Consider the following 23111-nt stretch of genomic DNA (forward strand, 5'->3'; position numbering starts at 1 on the left):
CAGTTCGAGATAGCCAGGAATTACTCTTAGACATTCCCTCTCTAGCAGCTGTTTCTGGGTTTTGGACCCACTTTTTACGAAGATTATTTTTTATGTAGGCTCTTAGCCTGAGAACCCTCGCTTCGGTCGGCAACGTTTGCAAATTCTCGACTACAGCCGGGTTGTGTCGAACATGAGCGACAAAACACCTGTCACCATTAGTTTGGATGGTCTTGCAGGGGACAAACGGTATGTTATGTCCATTGCGTTCGAAACCCGGCATAACGAGCATGGTATTGAAGGGAAACAAATGTCTTACAAAAGTGGCGTCCTGAGTCTTCGACCCGACCCCTTCTGAGGCACTTGGCTTTTCATCGGATTGTCATATTTGGATGTCCACGTGGACCTGTAACAAAATCAGAACATTGGAAGTCGTGACTTTTATCGTTGACGTTACGAATTTGTGAACATCCTTGGGCTTACCTGCCCACAAATGCAAGTGTTTACACGTCAGAAATCCCCACTTTGTGTGCTTGTAACTTGCCGAGACCAGTTTTTGTGTTCTTCCTGAACCAAAAATCTAAGGGATCAAAATCATTCAGTGGAAGGCAGTGATATCTACGAAGGTTGAGCTTATGAAAGTCAAACAGATGGTGAGATATATGCATGGAAAGCATGTATTCACAGAGGCACCGCACACGCACACGCACGCCCCACGGGCCAACGAGGCCCACCTAACGGTCACTCGTGTTCTACAGCACAGGCGAGACATTCTACACCAGCACCGTTCAACGACAGCTTACCAAAACCACGCAGCATGCGAATGTATCACAATTATCCGTCTCATAAGCCCGAATGTTGCCATGACGATGTGCTCACAGGCCGTCCGCATAGCAATTGGAGCACACGCAGACACGCACACACTGCCTGATAGATCTGCAATGAAAACGCTCAAAGAATCTGGCAACTGGCTTCACTAGCTGAGAAGCTCCCAATATACAGACCAGCAAACCCACCTAAATACATCGCAATACCGCACGTCCCCCTCCATATCAACTCAAAGACGCCTGCCGACGCTACGCCCGCATAATTGCTCACGAGCCACACAGCGTCACCTAGCGGCACAGCCCGCAACGGCAGCGCATCCCGGCGCCCAGACGCCACCTGCGGATGCCGACGGCTCTGGTGACGTCCTCGGAGGACCCGCCAGTCTCCCCCAGTCCCCTCAGAAGTCAAAGTCACAGCCCCACCAGCCCGCATCGGCCGCCAGCTCCACCGACCGGGCACGCGCCGACCGCACGCCAGGACACGGTCTGCGCCGTCTCGGGGCGCCCCTCACCAGCCTCCCGTTGGCGTCGCCCGCGGGACAGCGCCACCATCGCGCGCTCGCGCCGGCCCTTGCCAGCAGTGGGCGCGAAGGACGCCGTCTGTACGTGGTGGATAACACTCAACAGGTGCTGTGTCCGGGCGAGGGCGTGAACACGTGTGCTTACAATGTCTACGCATGCTTAGGTAAATGCACAAACTCAACGATACTCTCTTCTGCGTAAAACATTTTAGCGTTGCGGTACTGGGATTTTACGGCTATATCCATGGATGACTGGATTAAACGCATAAATAGTGATTGGATGACGGCCTAGTGGCCGAAGGTGATTGGATGACAGCCTAGTGGCCGGAGGTGATTGGACGATGGCTTAGTGGCTGAAGGTGAGTGGATGATGGCCTGGTGGCCGATGGCAGCAGTCTGTCCATGCAAACTCGTCCGCTGAGATGTTCCCGCGACTGGGCCTGGAGGTGGGCTCGGCTCTCCAGCACCTGGAACGGGGGTGCCACGACACGTCAGCGGACCACACCGGCACAACGCCGCAGACACACCGGCAGACATACCGGCAGACATACCGGCAGACACACCGGCAAATACAACTGTAGATACAACTGCAGACACACCGGCAGACATACCGGCAGACGCACCGGCAGACACAACTGCAGACACAATTGCAGACATAACTGCAGACACACCGGCACACACCTGCAGACACACTCGCAGACATAACTGCAGACACACCGGCAGACACACCGGCAGACACAACTGCAGACATAACTGCAGACACATCGGCAGACACACCTGCAGACACACTCGCACACACCCGCAGACGCGTCTGCTTCCGTCAGCTGCGTCCAGGCCAGTGTTGGAAAACTTGACGTTTCCTGGCGTAATGTATACCAGGAGATTTTGTACTCCAGGATTGTGACTAGGTAAACTGAAACATGTTGTACCTTATCATGATGCAACAAGAACAGCTTCTGGAAAAACTCGTTTTACCTTTTTGTGTCAGGACAATATAAACCAGAACGTGCAACGGCTTGAGACTAGCTGCTTCCATCAGAATTCCAAATACAGTCATGTATTGATATCTGCAAGAGCACAAATCTCGCACCCACCCGCCTAAGATGCCCAATAGCAAGCAGCCTGTGTTGCCACCTAGGTATATGATAAACCATGTATGGAAATAAGAAAAATAAAGCGTTTGAATGTTGAATGGAATCGTCTTTGAACAATACCGGGAAATGAGAAACGAGCACCAGAATCGCACCGGTCTGTAGATTAGCAAAGCTCTCACTTCCTATGCCCTATGCAGACCATCTCAAACTTGAACATGACTTAACCTGCCATTGACGACGAACCGCATTAATTGCCAAGGATGCAACGAACGTTCATAGAAAACCGCACGCCAAATCACCTACCGAAGACGACCGCCTACCCACGCGCCACCACTGTGTCATGGCAATGCAAATAAGAGAATCACTCGCAATTCAGCGTCGGAAACGTCTCAACTATTCAGCGGCTTGCGCCCGCCTCCCAGCTCAGGTTGGAGGTTGAATATAGCAAAACTCTCCAATTGGTTTTAATGATTCGCCTCCTCGTGACTGATTTGTCAATAGTATAAATATTCTGTTCGCGCTCATGCCTTGAACAGATTTGTAAACATTTGGAGGAAAGCTGTATAGAGATGGGTATCACGATTATAAAGAACTTATTTGTACTCATCCAGAACCGCCATGTGATTGGATTTTTGGTCACTTTCTGGTATCCGGAGTACAAAAACGTTATGGCAGCTGTGGATTTAAACCAAGTTAAATTTGCCACTTAAGGGTGCGAAACCGAAGCTGGTAATTCAGGCTTTACAAAAATATCCTTTCAAGTCAAAAAACGTTGCTATAAATAGCCAAAAAACTGTTCTGAGACAGCCATCTCACTCCGGCAAAAACACCAGGACACCAGAGTAACATGAACCCATGACTTTGGCCGGCAAATTAAGGAGAGGGGTTTATTAGGACAAAAACATCAATCAATTGCAACATAAATTATCATATTTCGCAATGACATTGGTTAAAGCACATCAAAATCCATAAATATCTTGCATTATCCACCGGAGTCAGCGGAGTGACTGACTCCGATCCCTTTTTGCTGGCCTACACGGGTCTGCCAGGCATTGTACTTGCGCCGGCTCGGTAAATCGGTTAAGAGTGCTGCCTGTATCTATTGTTTGGGTGGGACGTGCAGGGCCTCGTGTGTTGACCGGGAGTGGGAAGGTGGAGGGCATGGATGTTTAGCTGTTTTTAAAACCAGTTAGCTGGTGGGGCGTGAGTAGCGTGACCGTGGAGGGGCGTGAGTAGCGTGATCGAAATGGAGCATGAGTAGGTGGCCGTCTGTGGCATGTTCATTTGCATTTTTTGTGCACCATTTTTTTCTGGCTGTGCGCATCGTACCCACCCTCTATTTTGGAGGGTGTATAAGCCCGGTGTGTAGCCACCCTCCATTTTGGAGAGTGTATAAGCCCGATCCGTAATTACTCTCCGTTTTGGATGGTGTATACACAGAGCCTTCCACAAATTGCGAACCATTGTATATGCACATGTGTTTCATGGTACAGAGTATGGGACTGTGTTGTTTCAGTGTGCCATGTTTAATACTAATGTTTTCTTTCATTTAGAGTGTTTTTACATGAATTACTACACATAAAAAGTGGCGCTTTCGTTGAGTGCCGCCCATTGTACTACCATCTCCCAAAGATAACCTAAATAAAGCTATAATGACCCGCAGCACTTGGATAATTTTGTACTCCACTATAGAAAATTTGTACTCCGCTACCAGGCAAGTTTTTCGAATTTCCAACACTGCTCCACACATACCTGCAGACATACCTGCAGACACACACGCAGACACGCCCACATACACGCCTCCAGACACACCTGCAGACACACCTGCAGACACACCCAATGACGAACCTGCAGGCACACCGGCAGACACACCCGAGAGAGCGGGAGACTGCTGAGCGGGGGCAACACGCACAAGATACTCGACAAGGGTGATGATCGGTATTCTGATAATACACCACGGATAACTTTACCAAATATCGCTACCTTTCACTCACTTTGAAACTTAACGCGCTGTAACAGGCACCCGCCATTCAGCCACCTCAGCGGGCGCGGGCGCGAGGTACGATAGGGCTCCGTGTGGCAGCCATCACTGGACTCTGACCGAGCTGATGACAAGCGCTTGTGCACGCGGCGGACTTCGTCCCACCGCGGAGATGCTGCTTATGCAGCCGGAGACCAGAGTACAGCATTCCCAACACTATCCCGTATTGCCATACGAAAACTGATATTATCTGCCTATGATCCTGAGGCGGAAGCGAGAGGAGCAACGCGTGAGCTGGTGCGCCGGTGCGCATCACAGTTTGTCCGTTCGTGAGCCCACGTGGAACGCAGCAAGGGGACGCGTTCGGCCCAGATGGCAGTGGCCACGAGCCACGCGGACTCCCTTCCACCCTGCAGCACCGCCTCGGGCACTACCTCGCTACCTCACCATCAGCACCTACCCGCGACTTCCCCGCACCCTCCCCACCCGGCGAGCCCCGCTCCTCCCCCTGAGCCGTGACCTGGACTGACCTCGGCCGGCGCTCAGCAGCAGCCGCCCTTGTCCGGCTGCACGTCGCGCCCCTGCTGGATGAGGACGCGGCTACCGGCCGGCTCTGCCGTCGAGCCCGGCCCCACCCGGCCCTTGATCTCGGCCGCCATCGTCATGAACGCCTGCTCCACGTTGGTGGACGACTTGGCCGACGTCTCCAGGAACGGCACGCCCAGCTGGTCGGCGTACGCCTGTGGACATGGGGCGGGGCAGAGGTCAGCTGGTGGCGAGAGCGGCACCACCGTCGCAGGGGGACTGGGAGTAAGGCGTACGCCCGCGGACACGGCAGCAGGTGGGGCAGAGGCTCGCTAGTAGCAAGCCCTCTCCCTCCCCCCCCCAAACCCCACCAGATGGGCGCAAGAAGTAGTATATTTTAGGTTCGTTCCTTCCGTGCGCCTCCATAAGTGAGGTCCAATAATTAGCGAGCCCGCGGCCCCAACAGATGTCCACAGGGTGTTGTACATTTGTTTGCTCGGGGAGTCCGGCTCAGCCACCGACTTTCTAGACGCAGCAATTTCGCAACAACAGACCGCAATTTCACGCAGCACTCAGCAACAAGACAGACGATTCTTTGAAGCCATGCGACCCACAAACTGTCTAAATCAGGCGCCATTTCTGGCAATATTGCAAGATGACAGAGCTCCGCTTTTCAATTTTGTTAGCATGGAAGGGGGCGTTATATTTGGAACCTGCACCACCTATCTGAAGGCGGCGGGCCGAAGCCGGGTCCACAGTTCAACGACCCAGCGTGGCTGGGATACGAAACTAAAGCTGCTTGACGTGGGAGAGAACGGATAACTGCACTGGCAAAAGCGCAGGGCAGAGGGTGTGCCCGGGAATGCTCACTCGCCCGCGCATAATGGACTCGCCTGCCCGTTTTCCGCCATTTTAAGGATTTACGTCAGAGTGGCAGCCGGATCGGGTGTATAAAACCCGATGCATGTGGCGCACCAATACTCCCTGTACGCGTCACTCAGCATTCTAATCACGCCGCCGCCTTCTTCTTCCGACCCCAGCCCCAGATGTGCCAGCAACCGGCCAACGAGTCACCGAGGTCAGGCTGGTGTTGACCGGTCGCGAATAAGACGCGCTGTGGCCTAAACCAAGCAAGACTCTGCCAAAACCCATGCCGCCGTGCAGTCCACTGCTTAAGTAACCGAGCAGGCAACCACCAAACGTCGGCCACTGCAAATTCATCGATTTAGTGCAAGAGCGACGGTACAATCGCCACGAATCTTGGGGCGGTTCGATCCGCGCCGGGTCCCGGGAGGCTCGCCGGAGCACATCTGCAGCCGGTGCAGAGGCCAAAGGTCGGTCGGCTCGTCCGAAGGGAGGGGGGGGGGGGGCTCACACCTCCTCCGAACGGAGGGTCAGAGGCCGCGGGTGGATCCGAGACGGCTGGATGGGATTCGTCTCCAGGCGCAAAGGTCAGACGAGGAGCGGCAAGTTATCAGGTGTTCAGACAGGTGGTGCACATCCACGGGCCCCGAAGGTCAGGGGTCAATTGGGAAGTCATAGATAGATGCCTGTCGTATGCATGAGGACGGCCGGGAGCCAAAGGCCACGCCGACGGCGGGTTAAGGACACGGGCGCTGGACTCTGCTCCTCCTGGGTTCCGTTGAGCAGTGTCCTATGACAACACGTTGCAGCACAAAGCATCAATACGGGCATCTTACGAGGATCACCCAAAACGTGGTCTGGAGTTGCATAGGTGTGAGAATAACGACCGCTAACGTTGACCAAGACATGTCATTTAAGACGCGGCAGCGAGATGAAAAACGCCAGCGGTGACACCCAACTTGAAAATCCACCCAAATCTGAACTGAGCATCTGAGCAACTGAGCATCCCGAACCTCACCTTGGCTGTGGCGAAGTCAACCACCTTCTTGGTAGTGAGGTCGCACTTATTGCCGACCAGCAGCTTGTTGACGTTGTCGGTGGCGTAGTGGTCGATCTCCTTCAGCCACTGCTTGACGTTGGCGAAGCTGTCCTGGTCGGTGCAGTCGTAGACAACGATGATGCCGTGTGCGCCCCGGTAGTAGGCGGCGGTGATGGTGCGGAAGCGCTCCTGGCCGGCCGTGTCCCAGATCTGCAGCTTGATCGTCTTCCCGTCCAGCTCGATCGTGCGGATTTTCTGCCGGCGGGGCGGGGCGAAGGGGGGGGGGGGGGCGGTCAGCATGGTGGGACCGCCCTCTGAGCGATGACGGCGGCGTGGGCACAGGACGGTCATGGGCAACATTTGAACGCATTGAACGACAGACGCTGGAGGGTTGTGGCAGCAGAGTTGGGATACTGCCGCGTCAAAGGTTGCATGCTGCTAAGGACCACCGGAGCATGTCCCTCGCCCCACGACTATCCAGGGGGCGCGTCCAGGCAGCGACCTAGCTGTTTGGGCCCGGGCGCGCTTTTCCGGAGCGGGCGGTGCTGGCCGATGGCAGCTGACCAGCCGGTGCGCGCGCGAGCTCCAAACAGCTCTAAACAGGTGAGACTGTCTGGAAGCGCAGGGTGCACAGTTGGGTCGGCCCTCGTGGCCTGGAAGTGTAACCGTGCGTGACAGGGCGGTGGCACACGGACAGCCGACAGAGGCTGAGCTAAAGGGCGGTGGCACAAGGACAGCCGACACGGGCTGAGCTATAGGGCGGTGGCACAAGGACAGCCGACACAGGCTGAGCTATAGGGCGGTGGAACACGGACAGCCGACGGGCTGAGCTGTAGGGCGGTGGCACACGGACAGCCGACAGGGGCTGAGCTGTAGGGCGGTGGCACATGGACAGCCGACAGGGGCTGAGCTGTAGGGCGGTGGCACACGGACAGCCGACAGGGGCTGAGCTGTAGGGCGGTGGCACATGGACAGCCGACAGGGGCTGAGCTGTAGGGCGGTGGCACACGGACAGCCGACAGGGGCTGAGCTGTAGGGCGGTGGCACATGGACAGCCGACAGGGGCTGAGCTGTAGGGCGGTGGCACACGGACAGCCGGCAGGGCCTGAGCTGCCGGCGAGCGCGGCGATCAGACGCTTGTGAGGGCGACCAGTGCGGCTCGAAAGATGACCCGTGCCTGTCGCGGTGTCTTCTCAGTGAGTGAGTGTTCCAGCTTCCTACAGGGCGAACACCCCGGTGGCGAAATCTTCCTGTCAAGGGCTCCGTCGATTGTCAGCTGATCGCGGCGGATCACCAGTCAGGCGGTACGTGCTCGCCCAAACTGCTTACTCCAGACACGGGGCACTTCGAACCGGGCCGTCCCGCTGCAGCGGACAGCGGCCGCCTCCAAACCACCCGCCCAGCTGCCGGGCCTCGGCAATCAACGCTTCAAACGCGGCGCGGTCAAACGGCGGCGGGTCCGCAGACATCAGACACACCTAGCGCAGGTCACGTCCCGGCACTAGCCCGCATTCTCGACTGCACGTCCTGGAGGGGCGCCTCCCACGTGACCATCCGGGGCCCCAGACATACCGGCCGGTGTTTACCGACCTGACGGTATGTGCCCACCCCCGGCCAGTCTGCTCGGGCCGGCCCGCCGCTCGCCGCGTCGCCGCGTGACCTCCACAGCCGTGGCCTCGGGCTGTCTGGTCGCCGTGGGCGGGCACGAAACTCGAAACCACGCGCACTGAGCCCGCTCGCAATCGCGTCGGGTTCGACCTCGCGCGTCGCTTTGATATTCGTAATGCGCACGCCTGGCGTTTGCACCGGTGGAAAGAGAACGCACAGTACAGGAGAGCACCCGCTCAGAACCAGGACTTGACTCAAGACAGAATGGCCGCTTGGTCGCGAACAAAGCAAACCACTGCAGGGGAAAGGTCAACATCAGATGTCCTCATGACGATGGGAACGCATGGCTCGAAAAAAATAGCGTACCATGTCAATCTATTGAGTAAATATCACTGGACACGCAGGCCCCAATGGGCCGTCCCGCTGCCCCGATCCCCGACCGCGTTCACGTCCCCAGCGCCCGCTGAACGGCGTCCCGTCCGCAGCCCGGCGTATGTAGCCGATGCTTAGCTCAGAGTTCACCGTATCGTCAGCTGGCCTAACCAGCTGTGATTCACCCGCCATCACATGCCGAGCTCGTGCAGTTCCGAATCGAGAATACGCGACGGAATGCGGCGGGCAATGTTGGCGCACGCTGGCGCGCCTCTACACTTGACTTACGTGGGTACGGCGGCGAGAGCCCAAGGTGGCTGAAACTACTAAAAGAGAATTTCTTTGATTGCTTGCTTGCTTATCCTCTGTTGAGGAGGGATAGGGAGTAACCCAATCCGGCATACGCCATGTAATGTTTGACTCTTGGATGAGGTTTTTGTCCTCCATAAATTTCCAATGGAATGTAAATGTAAATTTCAGTCAGACATCAGTTTTTGAAAGTTCTCCCACTTTAAGTGCATCCAGCTGCCAGAATTCACAGGAATGAGTGTAGTGGTAGCACAAATTTATCCTTTCACACCAATGCAGCATTAACCATCCTTCAAAATGGACCAAACTCTATCTAACATGTGAGGAACCAGCTAAACCACCACACTGGGGTGCAGTTCCATAGCAAGCAAAGCAGTGCTGGTCTCATGCAGCCCTCTCATTCATGCTCACTACTCACAAAATCCACACCAATTGTGCTGATGAAGCTCTCAGTATAGGTGTCATCCTGTGGGGAGAGCCCTGGGTCAGTAACATATCAAAACTGCTGTGCAATAGCTTTGGTACAAGTTCCAGACTATACTGGGCTTACTGCAATACAAAACTCATACCTTGAAAGAGAGATGACTGTAGACATCAAAGATTGACAAGCCATAGATGAATAAGCAACATAACAAAATAAAAAACTGCTGAATATGGAGGTGGGTAAATGATGGAAATTGACTTGACAGTTTCTGCATGAACTTACCGCAAATCTAAGAAGGAGGCAGGATTTCCCCACTCCTGAATCCCCAATTAGCAGCAGTTTGAACAAGTAGTCACTGAAACAGAGGCCTGGCATGAGGCAATTACCTAATGATGCTGCAGCTGAGCAAGGATTGATGGGGATAAAACATCTCACTCAGGAACAATGAGGTAATGCTTACATATTATGCACATAATTCCACATTAACCTGAAAGGAGCTAGGACTGACTCCAGGACCAAACAAATTTGTGTTGATTATGGATGAAATTGATTTCTTTAAACGTGTGTAAGTGTTTGAGCTAATCACATCAAGTCAACAGAAGTAAGTCCACAAGCCATGGGTCACAAAGCATGTGTTACTCAGAACAGTGTCAGGAATGAAACCATTAGAGTACAAAATTAAGTGGGTTACCATACCCTGGAGGCTATACTTATGTATCTTTGAAGGCCTCCACCCTAACTACACCTTCAGTAGCTGGGCAAATAAAGTAGACCAAGCTAGTAACTTGGAGCACCATACAAGATGCCAAGTGCACTTACTATTCTGGATTCATTGTAGATAAAGTAGGATTCTGGTTATAAGACGTGCCTCCGCACTCTTTTCCGTGAAAGATCCGCTCAAATTGGAATCAACCTCAGGTTGAATTGGAGATGACTGTGGGTTTCGCGAAAGTCCAGATGAATACACACTGGTCGTCCCTTGCTATCGTGGCCAAATCTTAACAGCAAACCTTCACAAACGCCTCCCCTCGACAAAAAATCGGCCACCCCGCACGGAACAACACCCCCGCCGGACCGACCAACACAATATGCCAAACAATAGGCCACGACGGCTGCAGTTGCGCTGCGGATTCGTGCGGTCAAAATTAAACCATAGTTCCTAGCTTTTGTAAAAATATATAATAAATGGCTTAATAAATAAAAGCGATTCAACCTTTAAAAAGCTGTTCTCAAACATCTAGAGTTGAATTTTTAAGATAAAGGAAAAATACGTTTTTGCAATTTTATGTTATATGTTATAAGCGTCTTATTGTGGAAGGAAACCTTGAAAACCTGGAATACTTCCTTTATATATGGAAGCTTTCTGGAATTCAAGGCATCATGACGCTCCTGAGACGATATTAGTAACCACTATCTCCGGAAAAGGACGAAGACATAGTTACAATGCTTTGCATAGAATCGTATTTTTGCTTGGGCTGAAGGGGGGCGTTACCAAGTCTGTTCGTGAGCACGCATGTTATAGAAAATGCTGAAAGAGATATTTGTCACGAACCGCAAAGGTCATGTGATATTCCGTGAAAAAGGTCAGTAGTTGGAAGTGGTTACTGATCATACCGCAAAAAGTACATCGTACCCAAAACGTGTCAGCTGTAGCAGCGACATCGCAGTAACAATCTTAGCGCATGTGTCTCTTTAAAGCTGAACACTAGAGCTCAATGCACATTGACCACGAGCATAGTCTACTAGAGAGCCAAAGTGTGGAGGAACTATATTGCTAAAGTAATTGCATACATAAAAGTTCCCAAAATGTCATACAACTAGTTCCAGAAAAAAAAATATTACTAGTTGGTGAGGAATATGTGACTAGGCATCTTTTACAGTGCCCAGTTGCAAGATCAGGCAAATGTATAGTCTGAAGGATATGTATGATTAATTTATGCTGGTGGTGTCAAAAGCTTGAGCTTTGGGGACTAATGTCTGTAGGCATTGATGTATGGCTTTTCTGCAGTATTACGCATTGCAATGTGGCTTGAACTTGTAAAGCTTGCATGCTATATGACTGCCCACACAAGTGCTCTTCTCTGCAACAGATTACCAATGTGACTGACTAATAAGGTTTTGTGGCAGCTCTAGATTTTTGGATGCACCAGTCCACATAGGCATAGTTAGGAGAATATATGTGCAAGAAGTGACTGGACTAAAGCATCTCCCAAAATAAGAGCAATGTGAGATAGCCATTTTTATGTGATATGGCTGACAATTTGTCTCAATTCTGAGAAAGGCATGCTTCTTGGTCAGTGATCTGCTGTTATGTGATGTGATAAAACTTACAAATAAAGATGCCTTATGCTTGTAAGTCTAATTGGGTGTCAAACTACATTCCCATAGGCTGTGACATTATATTTGATATTATCTGGCTTCACCATTTCCTCATTCATCAATACCAAATAGACTGTGCCATTAGGTCATGGTTGCCAACAGGCCTACAACGTGTTCCATTGTTTGACTGATAATGTCAGCAATGTTGCATGGAAATCAATGTTTACACCAATTCCTTCCTGGTTGAGTGTGTTTGAAGTACCTATGTTTTTTTCTTTAATCTGACCCAAGTGTTCATGTTTTTCATGGAGGTTTAAAAGAATTCGCTAATTGCATCAACATGATCAAAATGTGTGGTGTGTTTACTATAGTAGGTGTCAAGAAAATTGCTGTATGATATTAGGCAAAATATGTGCTTGTGTGGTTTTTGCTATGTGCTTGTGCAAATTGCTCTGATAACAATTGTTATCAAAAGAGGCTAGAATGTGGGCACAATCATTCAGAGGTGTGGTTTAATTCATTACAAGTCATGAAAGATCATCAATAGGTCATATTTTTTCTACTGCGGGCCATAATTTGTAGGTGTATAATGTGAGCATCAAAGTGATCATCATCAAATATGGCTGAAGTCCTTGTATTTGATTACAGGCTGGTGCTGCAAATTTGTTGCGCATATGCAGTGCAAATGATTTGCTGCATAAAAGTGCATTTGTATCGCATTTAGGATTATATTCAACCATTTTCATTTTACATCAGTTTAAGTAAACAGCCAAAAGTATCTTGAATTTTTGCCACTAGTAGTTGCTGTCAGCTCATTTTGATGGTTGAATCCACCCAGCAGCAAATATTTTAGCTAGTTTATGCTACCTCTGTGTTTAGACTTGTTATAAAGCTATTTGAGACATTGGGCTTGTTTGGAAACTAGGGGACAACACAATTGCATTTGGCTTTGTAGCAATGCATTGCATGTATTCTGTTTCAGGGCTGTACTGCAATGATCCCAGTCAACCCAGCCACAGGCTGTTTTACAATGTGATCCGAACAGAGCCAGAATCACCACCTTATGTAAGTCATCCAGTTTTTTCATTACTTCTTGATTGAATTGTGTATCCAGAGTCAGGAGTCAAGTTTTCTCCTATGCAATGAAGCAGTGCTTGTTGGCATAAGATTTTTTCCATCCTTTTGGCATATGATCCTTCCTGTGCCCTGACTATCCCACCCCTGTCCTCTTACAGCTTCACTGGCTCAGGTTACCTATCATGTTTGATAGGTATGTGTTGAAGTCACAAATAAATCCCAAACCCTCATCATCTGTATTCGGGATCACATCGCGGCGGACCACCCCGCACACAATGGCGAACTGCCCACGCAATACCGACAGAGAGACTCACTCTACGTGCCCTGAGCAGCACCTCTTATACTCCTTTCGAGCCCACCCGCAACACGATCAGCGTGCGACTCGCCGGCACCACCGCGTCCCACCCCACGGCGTCCACGGGCTAACGCATCGCCCTTGAGCCGTGACCGTTTCCCTACGTTAGCACTGTCCTGGGGCATGATCTATTGCCACACATGGTCCATCGCTACATCATCATGTCGCATATCACTGCTTCTGGTGCCATTCTCTTCAGACACGTGGCATATAAAATGCCTCTCGCGGCTGACTCTCCCGTAAACCACAGCCCACGCAGAACCCTCAGCCATCCCGCGCGTCTCTGCTTCCGCTGACCACCGGCACGTCTCGCAGTTCTGCCACAGCGGCGAGCACTTCTACCACGTGCTGGCCGACGGGCTGCGCTGGGTGGCCGTGTCGGGCCGCGCGCTGCCCGCCCTCCAGGTGGTCGTCTGGCTGCAGACGCTGCGGGAGGTGGTGCGCGCCATCTGCGGCGGCGCCACCGAGTCGGCCCTGTGCGCCAACCACGTCACCCTCCGCGAGCTGGCCGCTGAGGTCATGGTGAGGCGGCAGGGAGAGTGGGCGGGGTTAACGCAGAGCTGGGGTGGGCGGAGCGGGCTTAGAGGCGAGCTGTTGGTGAGAGGTGAGCGAGGCGGCTTGAGATGGAGAGGGGTTGTCAGGTGCGGTATGTCCGAGTCGGGCTCGTGGCTCGTGCTTGTGTGAATGCAGTCTGTGGCACATTCAGAAGCTGGAGGGCTGCCGTCGGTATCGACGTAACCCGAAGAACTGGTGTATCTGAACTGTCTTGGGCTCTGCCTTGCGTAACTGTCGTTGGTAGGATGTTGCACCACCGTGTGGCCGTATACCTTATGCCGCCGCTGGTAGTCTCCTAATCTGCTGCTGTAATAGCTGAACGTGCTGCCTCTAGAAGTCTACTCCCACACTCCTTGCTGCCATAAGCACCTCACCCTCTCCGAACGTCCGTTCACAACAGGAAGACGTGGGCTTTCCGCGGCCACTCGTCATCTGCTGATGTCACGCACCCGTCTGGCACGTCCTGCGGGATGCCTGCCCACCGCCACCATTGGGTGTCCGACCCCAATGAAAGGTGTGGTTTCGCCCCCCCCCCCCCCCCCCTGCCCGTGGTGACGCTTCCTACCCCTGGTGTCGTCCCCTACCCCTTGTGACGCCCCCTACCCATGGTTACTCCCTCCTGCCCCTGATGACTCCCCTGTCCCTTGTGACGCCCCCAACCATGGTTACTCCCTCCTGCCCCTGATGACTCCCCTGTCCCTGGTGATGACGCCCGCTCGACGCGCGCAGGAGGACGGTCTGATGATGGCGCTCGACACGGGCCGACTGCGCTCGCTGCTGCTGTCGCGACCCCGGGTCAGCCTGGCCGCCGACCTCAAGTCACCCGCCTCGCCCGGCTACGCCGACCCGGCCTCCAGCGCCAAGCACACCGTCTACGTGGATGTGGTGGAGTCGGTCGGTACGTGCGCGCGCTGTGGAGTCGGGTCGAAATTTGGACGCGCTGTGGAGCTGGCGAGCATGTGAATGCGCTGTGGACCTGGTGCATGCCAGGGAAAGTGGGATCGGCGTTGGATGGTCACCCCGTGACGTCACAACAATGTATCTGCAATGCGTATGATGACGGAAGATGACATGGAGCCTTTTGACGTCAGAGTGGCACGCAGAGTCTGTGTTTGTGCCGTGACCTGGGCAGGTCCGTGGGCTGTATGCTGATGCTGGATGGCGCATAGGAGTGGTGCAACGTCATTACCAGGTGGCACGTGTAATGCCATAGGAGTGGTCTTCCGTCACAACCGCGCCCACTGATTGATGAGGGCAAAAGATCGACAGTGGGACGTCACTGTGCCGTGTCGGCAGACTGTGTGATGGCGCCGGACGGCGGCCTGGAGCGGTGTGACGTCACCGGCTGTGGTGTGATGTCACTGTACCGTGTCGGCAGACTGATGACGCCGGACGGCGGCTTGGAGCGGTGTGACGTCACCGGCTGTGGTGTGACGTCACTGTACCGTGTCGGCAGACTGTGCGATGACGCCGGACGGCGGCCTGGAGCGGCGTAACATCACCGGCTGTGGTGTAACGTCACTGTACCGTATCGGCAGACTGTGTGATGACGCCTTACGGCGGCCTGGAGCGGTGTGACGTCACTGGCTGTGGTGTGACGTCACTGTACCGTGTCGGCAGACTGTGTGATGACGCCGGACGGCGGTCTGGAGCGGTGTGACGTCACCGGCCGGCTGGAGGTGCGCACGGCTGGCACCGGCTGTGGTGTGACGTCACTGTACCGTGTCGGCAGACTGTGTGATGACGCCGGACGGCGGTCTGGAGAAGTGTGACGTCACCGGCCGGCTGGAGGTGCGCACGGCTGGCGCCGGCTGCGCTCAGGTGGACGTGGCGCTGGCCGAGGACGTTCGACTCCTGGAGCTCGGAGCGCCCGGTCAGCGGCTTTTTCTCTCGTTCTTCCCCTGTGACGCGTGTTACAGAACCTTGCATAGGGGACCCGCTGCGGAGTGTGGTGATTGGTGGGTCGATTCGCCTCATCCATGGGATATTTTCTATTGTTTTGCCCGTCTAATCACGGAGGATGTTGCCCGGTGATGTGATGGTTTTCAATGACTTCCCCGACCATGTCTTGCTCGACCTCTCTGCGGACTAAATAGCAGCCTGACTGCGTTGCCAGCTGGTAACGCTGCAGTACTTGAAAATCATGGCCGAAACCCAGAGGTGAAAAGACTGTTGGCTTAGCGCTGCAGTCGCCACATCATAGCGAGACAAAAAACTTCACAGATGAAAATTTACAGGTGGTGGTGTTGCAGTTGTAGTTGAATCCGCCAGCAGTGGTCCTGCTGACATTTTGTAGACTGTGGCACTTATTTCTGTGATGCAGTGACTCTGACGTTATACTGATATATTTGTCCTTCCATTGCTCGTCCTCTTGGAGCCATCAGTACCCGTTCGTTCCATTGTCAGAACCGATGTGTCCATCTTGGCGCCAGTGGAGCTGCTTGCAACCGTCGACTCCCAACCAACCAGCAACCAGCAACCAGCCTCACACCGACCGCTTCTCTCCATCCGTTATGGAGGGCCCGCTTTAACTGCGCACTTCGTTTTTTCGCCAACTCCCATCGTCCCCACCAACCTGAGTCTTTGCCGCTTCGTTGACACGGGGCCTTGCGGTGCCGGCTGCCGACCCATCCCCGCATCAGACTGACCGCCGCCGTCGCTGCCGCAGTCGAGGCGCACGTCGGGCCGCAGGTGCACGTGCGCCGGCTGCACCCGTCGGCGCGACGCCAGGCGCGCTGGCTGAGCGGCCCGGCCGGCCCGCTGACGCTGCTGGAGTACGGCTGCGCCGCGGCCCGGGCGCCGCCGCCGCTGGCTGTGCACGTGTCGGCCGCCCGGCTTCCGCCGTCGGCCGACCTGCTGCTCCGGCTGCGGCTGCGGCTGCTGGCGCCGGCCGAGCGGCGCGCGCCCTCGCTCAGTCTGCAGTTCCGGCCACCGCCCGAGGCGAGCGGCGTGAGCGCCGCTTGCGGCGGTGCCGGAAGCGGCACTGTTCGCCACTGCCGACAGACGGCGCTGGTGACGTGGACGGTGCGCGAGCTGTGTGGGCAGCAGGAGACTACCGCTGAGCTGCGGGTAAGTGAGCGGATGTAGTGGGGAGAGGGGGCAGGGCCACGAACAAGTCTTCTGGTCCGGAACGGCTCTATGTGGTAAATTCGATTTTCGAGCTTCCACGTCGTGGTACATGCGATATCACAGTCACAGCCACAGATCAAACAAGCAACGCAGATAAAGGCGTCACACTGGACACAATATTCGTGTATCTCCTGACGAAGAGGAGGTCAAGATATCCCTCTAAGTCGTTCTGTTCCGCCTCGTAACGACTGTGTGCGACCCTGGAGCCACACACCACACCACGTGGCATCGATGCCGTACCATCCCAGCTTCTACTGAAGACAGCCATGGTCAATGCTGTCAAATGCCTTGGACGTGCTGGTGGTGACCAGTGACGTCCCCGTCATATGTAGGTGGTGACCAGTGATGTCACCATCATTGATCGGCGGTGAGCAGTGACGTCACCATCATAGTCCATGTTTTCAAGCACTTATGTGACAGCGTCGAGCATGGCCACCTCAGTGAAGAGACCTGGGTGGAAACGACGCTGCTGAGGGCATAAGATGTTATGCGGGCGCAAGTAATTCATCAGCTGACAGCACACCACGCGTTCGTATCGCTGGCAACAACGCCATAGCTGTCAAGATGGAGATGGGTCAATGATTGTTCGGATCAGTGGGATCACCTGTCCTGTACAGCGGCACCACCGAAGCGGCCTTCCACCGGTGTGGTGCCTCGTTAGTGGCAGGAGAGGCGCTAATGACTCGGAGGAGATTGGGACCCACCACAGGGGAAGCCGCTCTCAGCATACTGACGGTGATGCCGTCCGCTGCACATGTGCGGCACGAGCCCCTCCGCCGCACTGCCGCCGACAGCTCCAGCAGTGTAGTCGGGATCAGGGCAAGCGCACCGCTGCACAGGCGCGGCGGGTGCGGCGAGAGGGTCTCCCCAACGTGAGACGCGGCCAGGGCGCCCGCCATGCCGGGACCCACGGATGCGAAGAACTAGCTCAGTTTGTTGGCATAGCGTAGATCTTGCTCTCGGTCTTGTTCGGCCGGGTTGGTAGGCTTTGGCTCGGGTTTGTTGGAAGACGCTAAGAAACGACGGATGCCTCTCCATCTTGTAGATCTTGAGGTTCTGGACGACGTCGGATGGTATGAAGAGCATACGCAATTTGATACGGTCCTGCTGCATTTCGGCGAAGTCTAGACTCCCGCGCAACTTCCACGCATGAAGTCTTTTCCTTGTCGATGCGCGTCGGGTCCTGTTCGTCCGTGGCAGCTCTGGCGTTACCATCTAGAAGCCAGAGGCAGGACGGGTGCTTCATCTTTTCCCTGCGGCGCAGCTGCCAGTTTGGGATCAGTGATCGGATCCCCAACTGGCAGCCAAGCGTCCCATTTGACAGCCGTGGATCCCGCCTCATGGATCGAGCTCCCATCGGCACATAGAAGGTCGAGACACAGGACGCCGCGGTTGAGGCGTCGTGCGCACCGGACCAACATTCCCGACGGCTGCTGTCGTATCCTGGCAGCGGTCACAGACAGTGAGGTCAGGTCGTGGTCGCTGCTGTTGCAGGCTTGTACTCGCACATCGGGTGTCGGGTCCGGTGTGTTGGTAATGGTGTGATCAGTCACGGCGGGGCTGGAACCAGGGTGAGTCGGAGAGGTAATGAACTGACTCAGTGAGAGGTCACTGATCGCTTGGATATCGGGTGTCACCCAAGGTTATCGGAACGGAGAATGTCGAAGTCGGTGTCATGCAGGATGTAGCTTGGCTCTTCTTTTGACAAGATGAGCATTAGCTGGCTCTGCCGATCATCGATGACTGTCGCTGCGCCTGGAGGACGGTATGTTACGCTGACGATGACAGGCCTCCGGCACTTCAGCCGGAGCCAGAGCGACTCCGGTCAAGCACCTGTGGATGACACGGGCAGGGACGCCATTGACAGCGTGTCACGGTGTAGGATGGCGACACTGTCTCCTGCCTAGTCCCCTCAGAGGTCGAGGTCGCAGCCAGCCCGCCCGCGGCGGCGACGGCCGCCAGCTCCACCGACTGGGCACGCACCCGCCGCTCGACGTGTCCCGGGAACGGGAGCGTGCTGTCGACGGTCACCTCAGCGAGCCACGGCTCTCCGAAGCACAGTACGTCCAGCCGCTCAGTCCAGCCACCCACTCCATCCAGATGCCTGACGAGGGGTCTCGCAGCCGGGCGGCCGATCTTCAGCGTGGGACGGGGGGGGGGGGGGCGGAACTATGTCGCCCCTCTGCCGACCGGGTTGGACGAACCGTCTGGCGAGGCGGACGAGGCAGGTGGCGCACTCCACCCTCGTCCGGCATCGACGGGCGCGGCGGGAGCGGGCTCCTGCGTCGCGGTCGCGTGTTAACGCGCCAACACGCACCCGGATCGACCGACGTGACTCGCGTCCCGCTCCTTAATCGCTCTCATCGGAACTTGTCACTCGCCTGATGGAGCCCTCCGCAATCCGCTGGGCATGTCACCCCGCCAAGGTGCATAACAAGGGATTCCTGTTCCCTGGCATTACCGCCGCCGTTTTATGCGCGCGCTCCGTGCTGGTGTTTGCGCATCGCTTTTGTGCACGAACGCTATCTTTAGCGCGCCCATGCATGGCGCCGTTGTCACGTGACGTCACGCGCCAGGAAGCACGCCCGGTGAAGAGACTGTGCTGTCCGTCAAAGCGAGTCTGTTGTGCGGTGAGTACATGCAGATGTCATTCTCAACGTTTTAAAAGCTTACGTAGCGTTTTTGTTTTGTCGTGTGCAGGTTCACTTCGTGACGCATCTGCCTTTTGACACCACAGAAGTGAATGGGCTGCAAACATAGGTAGAGCGCCCCCTGGCGTCCGGCACGTGTGGAGTGTGAACTATCCGCCGCGTGCGGCATCTCCGGACATGATCCCCGCCGGCAGGTGACTGACGCCGACGCGTCGGGCGCCACCGAGACGCTGGGCCCGTTCCACCTCAGCTGGGAGGTGTCGGATCACACGGTGTCTGGCCTGCGCGTGGCAGGCGTGCGCCTGCCGGGTGTGCCCGAGGCGGAGACGCGCCGCTGGGTGCGCCACGCCGCCGTCTCGGCCGCCCACCTGATTCAGCCGGTCAGCGTCACGTGACGGCGCCGCCGGCGCTCCTCCAGCGCCACGTGACCCGCCGCCGGCGTCCTGCCGCGGCCACGGGACCCGCGGTGGCGCCGCGCGAGACGAGTCCGGTCACGTGACGGCCGACGCACAGTCACGTGACCGCTGGACGTTGTGTCGTGGGTTGTGGAGCGTTCGGGCACGTGAAAATATCGCGGCCAGTCACGTGATGATTATGTACGCGGCGACGCAAGCTCACGCCAAGCGAATGATCGTTGCACGTTTAGTCATGTCGCCGGGGTGTGTGTTCGGCCTTGTCAGTGTCGCACGACTCGTCACGCCGCGCGGGTATCTTCGCCCCGCTGCAGCCCGCAGCGGCCGGCGACGTTGCGCTACGGTGAAGTCGCTGCCTGACATAAGCGTGCGCGCTCCGTCCGTGTCGGAACGATCGTCCCAACTCAACGCCGCAACGGGCTTGTGCAGTGGCAGTGTTTCGGCTTCTCGAAGTGTGCGTTTGCCATGATATGCGCACTTTTTGCGAGCATCGAGTTGCGTCCCATAAGAACCTGATGGTAAACTTCAGCTGTGAAGTGCGGAATGTCCAAGATGACAACACCGTACGTGATGGCGAAAGGGTTATTTTTTCTGGGTAAATACACTTAACAAACGGGTGCACATCTCGTATCTTCGTCGTTTTCACCACGTGTCATTGCTGGTCTATTGGAGAAAGAAGGGAATGCGGCGGTGCATTTCCAGGGGGGAATCCTGATCACATCGTAGCAGTGTAGGCTTTCGGCATTAAGCCCGTGCATGGAGACAAAATCAAGCGCTGCAGGTACATAAAAAGACCCAGGACCACAAGGGCCGGGAATCTCAGCCAATCACTGCAGGATCGGTAGTGATTCATCGGGCCGTCTTCGCTGAAGATTGGACGCGCGCGCCGGCTGTTGCGTCAGTGGAACGGCGCTCTCGGCACCCCGTTGAGGGCTGCCGGAGGCGCGGGATCTTAACGCAAAAAAACAGCTGATCACGAGAAATATCGCGAAAGCAACGATGGCGATCCATACGCTCCCAGGCAAGACGCCGATTTCCCCGACAAACTTCTGCATTTCCACCAAGCAGCCCTTGTGGTGGGAGTTGCTGGTGGCGTTGCAGCTGGCCGGGTTGCCGCCGCCGTCAGTGCTGCAGCAGGAGAGCGGGACCCGGCCGTCGCCCATCACGAGCGCCCAGTCGGAGCAGCCGTCCACACCGCAGCAGTGGCGGCTGCGCTGGAGGCGGTCCCGGGCGTTCCGGACAGACGCGTCCGAGTTGTAGCTGCCCATCGACTTGTTCATGCTCTCAGCGAAGCCGTCCTGGTCTTTCGGCTTCAAGCTGGCGGGCACACACGCCGCTGTGGCACACAGCACCAGCAGCATCCCAGCGCAGAGGAAGGGTCATGCACAGCGAGCACCTTGGCCACAGGGAGCTGCAGCAGCAGCATGTCAGACTAAGGGGTCGCGATCAGACCTCCAGCCGCGGCGCCGATGACCGCCAGGGCCGCGTGCAGGTTCGTCCCCAGCAGGTCGGCGGCGAGGGGCGCACGGTCGTCAAGCAGCGCCGCGATCCCGTACTCCAACAGCACGCCACCGCACGCCAGGCCCAGTAGGCTCATGAGGAACTTGCCTAGGGCTATTGCGCATGAGGCACCGCATTTGCCGCAAACGCCCATTGTGTCGTCACCTGCAAGCTACATTTCAATGATATCAGGAACCAGTGGCGTAATCGAGAGGGAGCTTTGGGAACCGTCACCTTCCCTCCCCTCCCCTGGGGTTGGCGGGGTCCCTAGGCCGAATACCCCAGAAGGGTTTGGCAGTTTAAGATATTGATAGGGGCTTCTCCGTGCATCAGCGGAGGACAACGAGCCTTACAAGATCTTCCACATGACAGCGGAGTCCCTGGGCAGCAAACAGGGTCACCTTGGCTGAAAAGGCCCCCTTTTACCCCGACTTCGGCTCTGCCTGGCAGAGAATCCTGGCTTCGTCACTTTCACGAGCCGGTTGTTCGGGAAAGCTGATCACACATCAGGGATGTTCTACCGCGATCTGGGGCGATCTGGTGTGAAGGGCGCGGGCCGTGACGCTTGCCAACAAAAGCTGATAAGCTCAAGCAGCTGCGGTGACACACAAATATACCAACATCAGCCTCCAGCTTCGACAAACGCGACATTGCAACATGATGTCGTTAACTTCTAAAGATACATGAAAAACCGTCACTGTTCCTGTCCTAACTTCTTGGAAGTTTTTTTTTGCCCTTTTCTGTTCTTTCCGCTTCCATTTTCTTGCTTGTTTGCCAGTCAACATGGTACAGCGATTGACAGCCCGAGCTGCCGCCGCCTTCCCCTGTATGTCGGGCCCCTATCCCGGGAGGGGGGGGGGGGGGGGGTCTCGGGGCCTGCAGGCCTCCTGGGGTGGTCCCAACCTGGAGAGCCGAGCGGCGCAGGAGGCACGCGGCGGGAGGCCGGTGGCGCCAATGACCGTGATTCGGCAGTTTCGCTGGACCTCGCGCATGTGTTGCCTTCCGCGATGTGGCTGGTAAGATGCGGAGAAACAGGCGCGCAGTTGGCCAACTCAAGCACGGCAAGACACTCCAGGAACAGCGTAGAACTTATGGTTCAGATTAGGTGCACGGAGATTGAGCACGGAGCAGGCGCCGGACGCCACGCTTATGAAACTTACAGCATTGGTGAAACCTATTGCTGTCATTTTTTGCACTTGGCGGACGTAAGATATCTTCAATTTCCGCAGTTTCAGTTTTTCGCAGTGTTGAGACGATAGCATTGACTTAATCAACATAGATTACATTACACCTAATAAGTCAGCAGTGTTACTGATGGAATAGTCGTTCCTTCTATTGTCCCCGGCTGGTGTGTTAGTATCTGCAGATGTCGATAGGCGTTCATATATATATATATATATATATATATATATATATATATATATATATATATATGTGTGTGTGTGTGTGTGTGTGTGTGTGTTGATGTCCGTGAGAGATGTTGACATGCTCGCGCACGCGAGGGCGAAAAAGCACTTCATCTGTGACGTTGCCTATTTAAAGCTCAGTGATCGGCTAATGGCTGACGAA

General features: G+C 55.3%; 2 protein-coding genes across 2 annotated transcripts; one reads left to right on the plus strand and one right to left on the minus strand.

The window, feature by feature from the left end:
• Positions 1-638: 638 nt before the first annotated feature.
• On the minus strand, positions 639-10613 carry LOC119093302 (ras-related protein Rab-1A). Its single transcript, XM_037216246.1, has 6 exons — positions 10363-10613; positions 9826-9898; positions 9538-9585; positions 6810-7085; positions 4933-5142; positions 639-1794 (listed from the first exon to the last, which is right to left on the minus strand). Exons 1-5 carry the CDS (start codon positions 10374-10376, stop codon positions 4945-4947), a joined length of 609 nt encoding a protein of 202 aa, XP_037072141.1. The 5' UTR covers positions 10377-10613; the 3' UTR covers positions 639-1794; positions 4933-4944.
• Positions 10614-11000: 387 nt separating this feature from the next.
• On the plus strand, positions 11001-21633 carry LOC119094374 (AP-3 complex subunit mu). Its single transcript, XM_037217438.1, has 9 exons — positions 11001-11126; positions 12845-12927; positions 13610-13816; positions 14579-14747; positions 15582-15722; positions 16518-16563; positions 16765-16918; positions 19824-19967; positions 21523-21633. The coding sequence occupies exons 1-9, from the start codon at positions 11069-11071 to the stop codon at positions 21631-21633; spliced, it is 1113 nt and encodes a 370-aa protein (XP_037073333.1). The 5' UTR covers positions 11001-11068.
• Positions 21634-23111: the final 1478 nt, after the last annotated feature.

This window comes from Pollicipes pollicipes, unplaced genomic scaffold, assembly GCF_011947565.3.
Source record: "Pollicipes pollicipes isolate AB1234 unplaced genomic scaffold, Ppol_2.1 Scaffold_4002;HRSCAF=4701_pilon_pilon_pilon, whole genome shotgun sequence".
NCBI classification, from domain to species: Eukaryota; Metazoa; Arthropoda; class Thecostraca; order Pollicipedomorpha; family Pollicipedidae; genus Pollicipes; species Pollicipes pollicipes.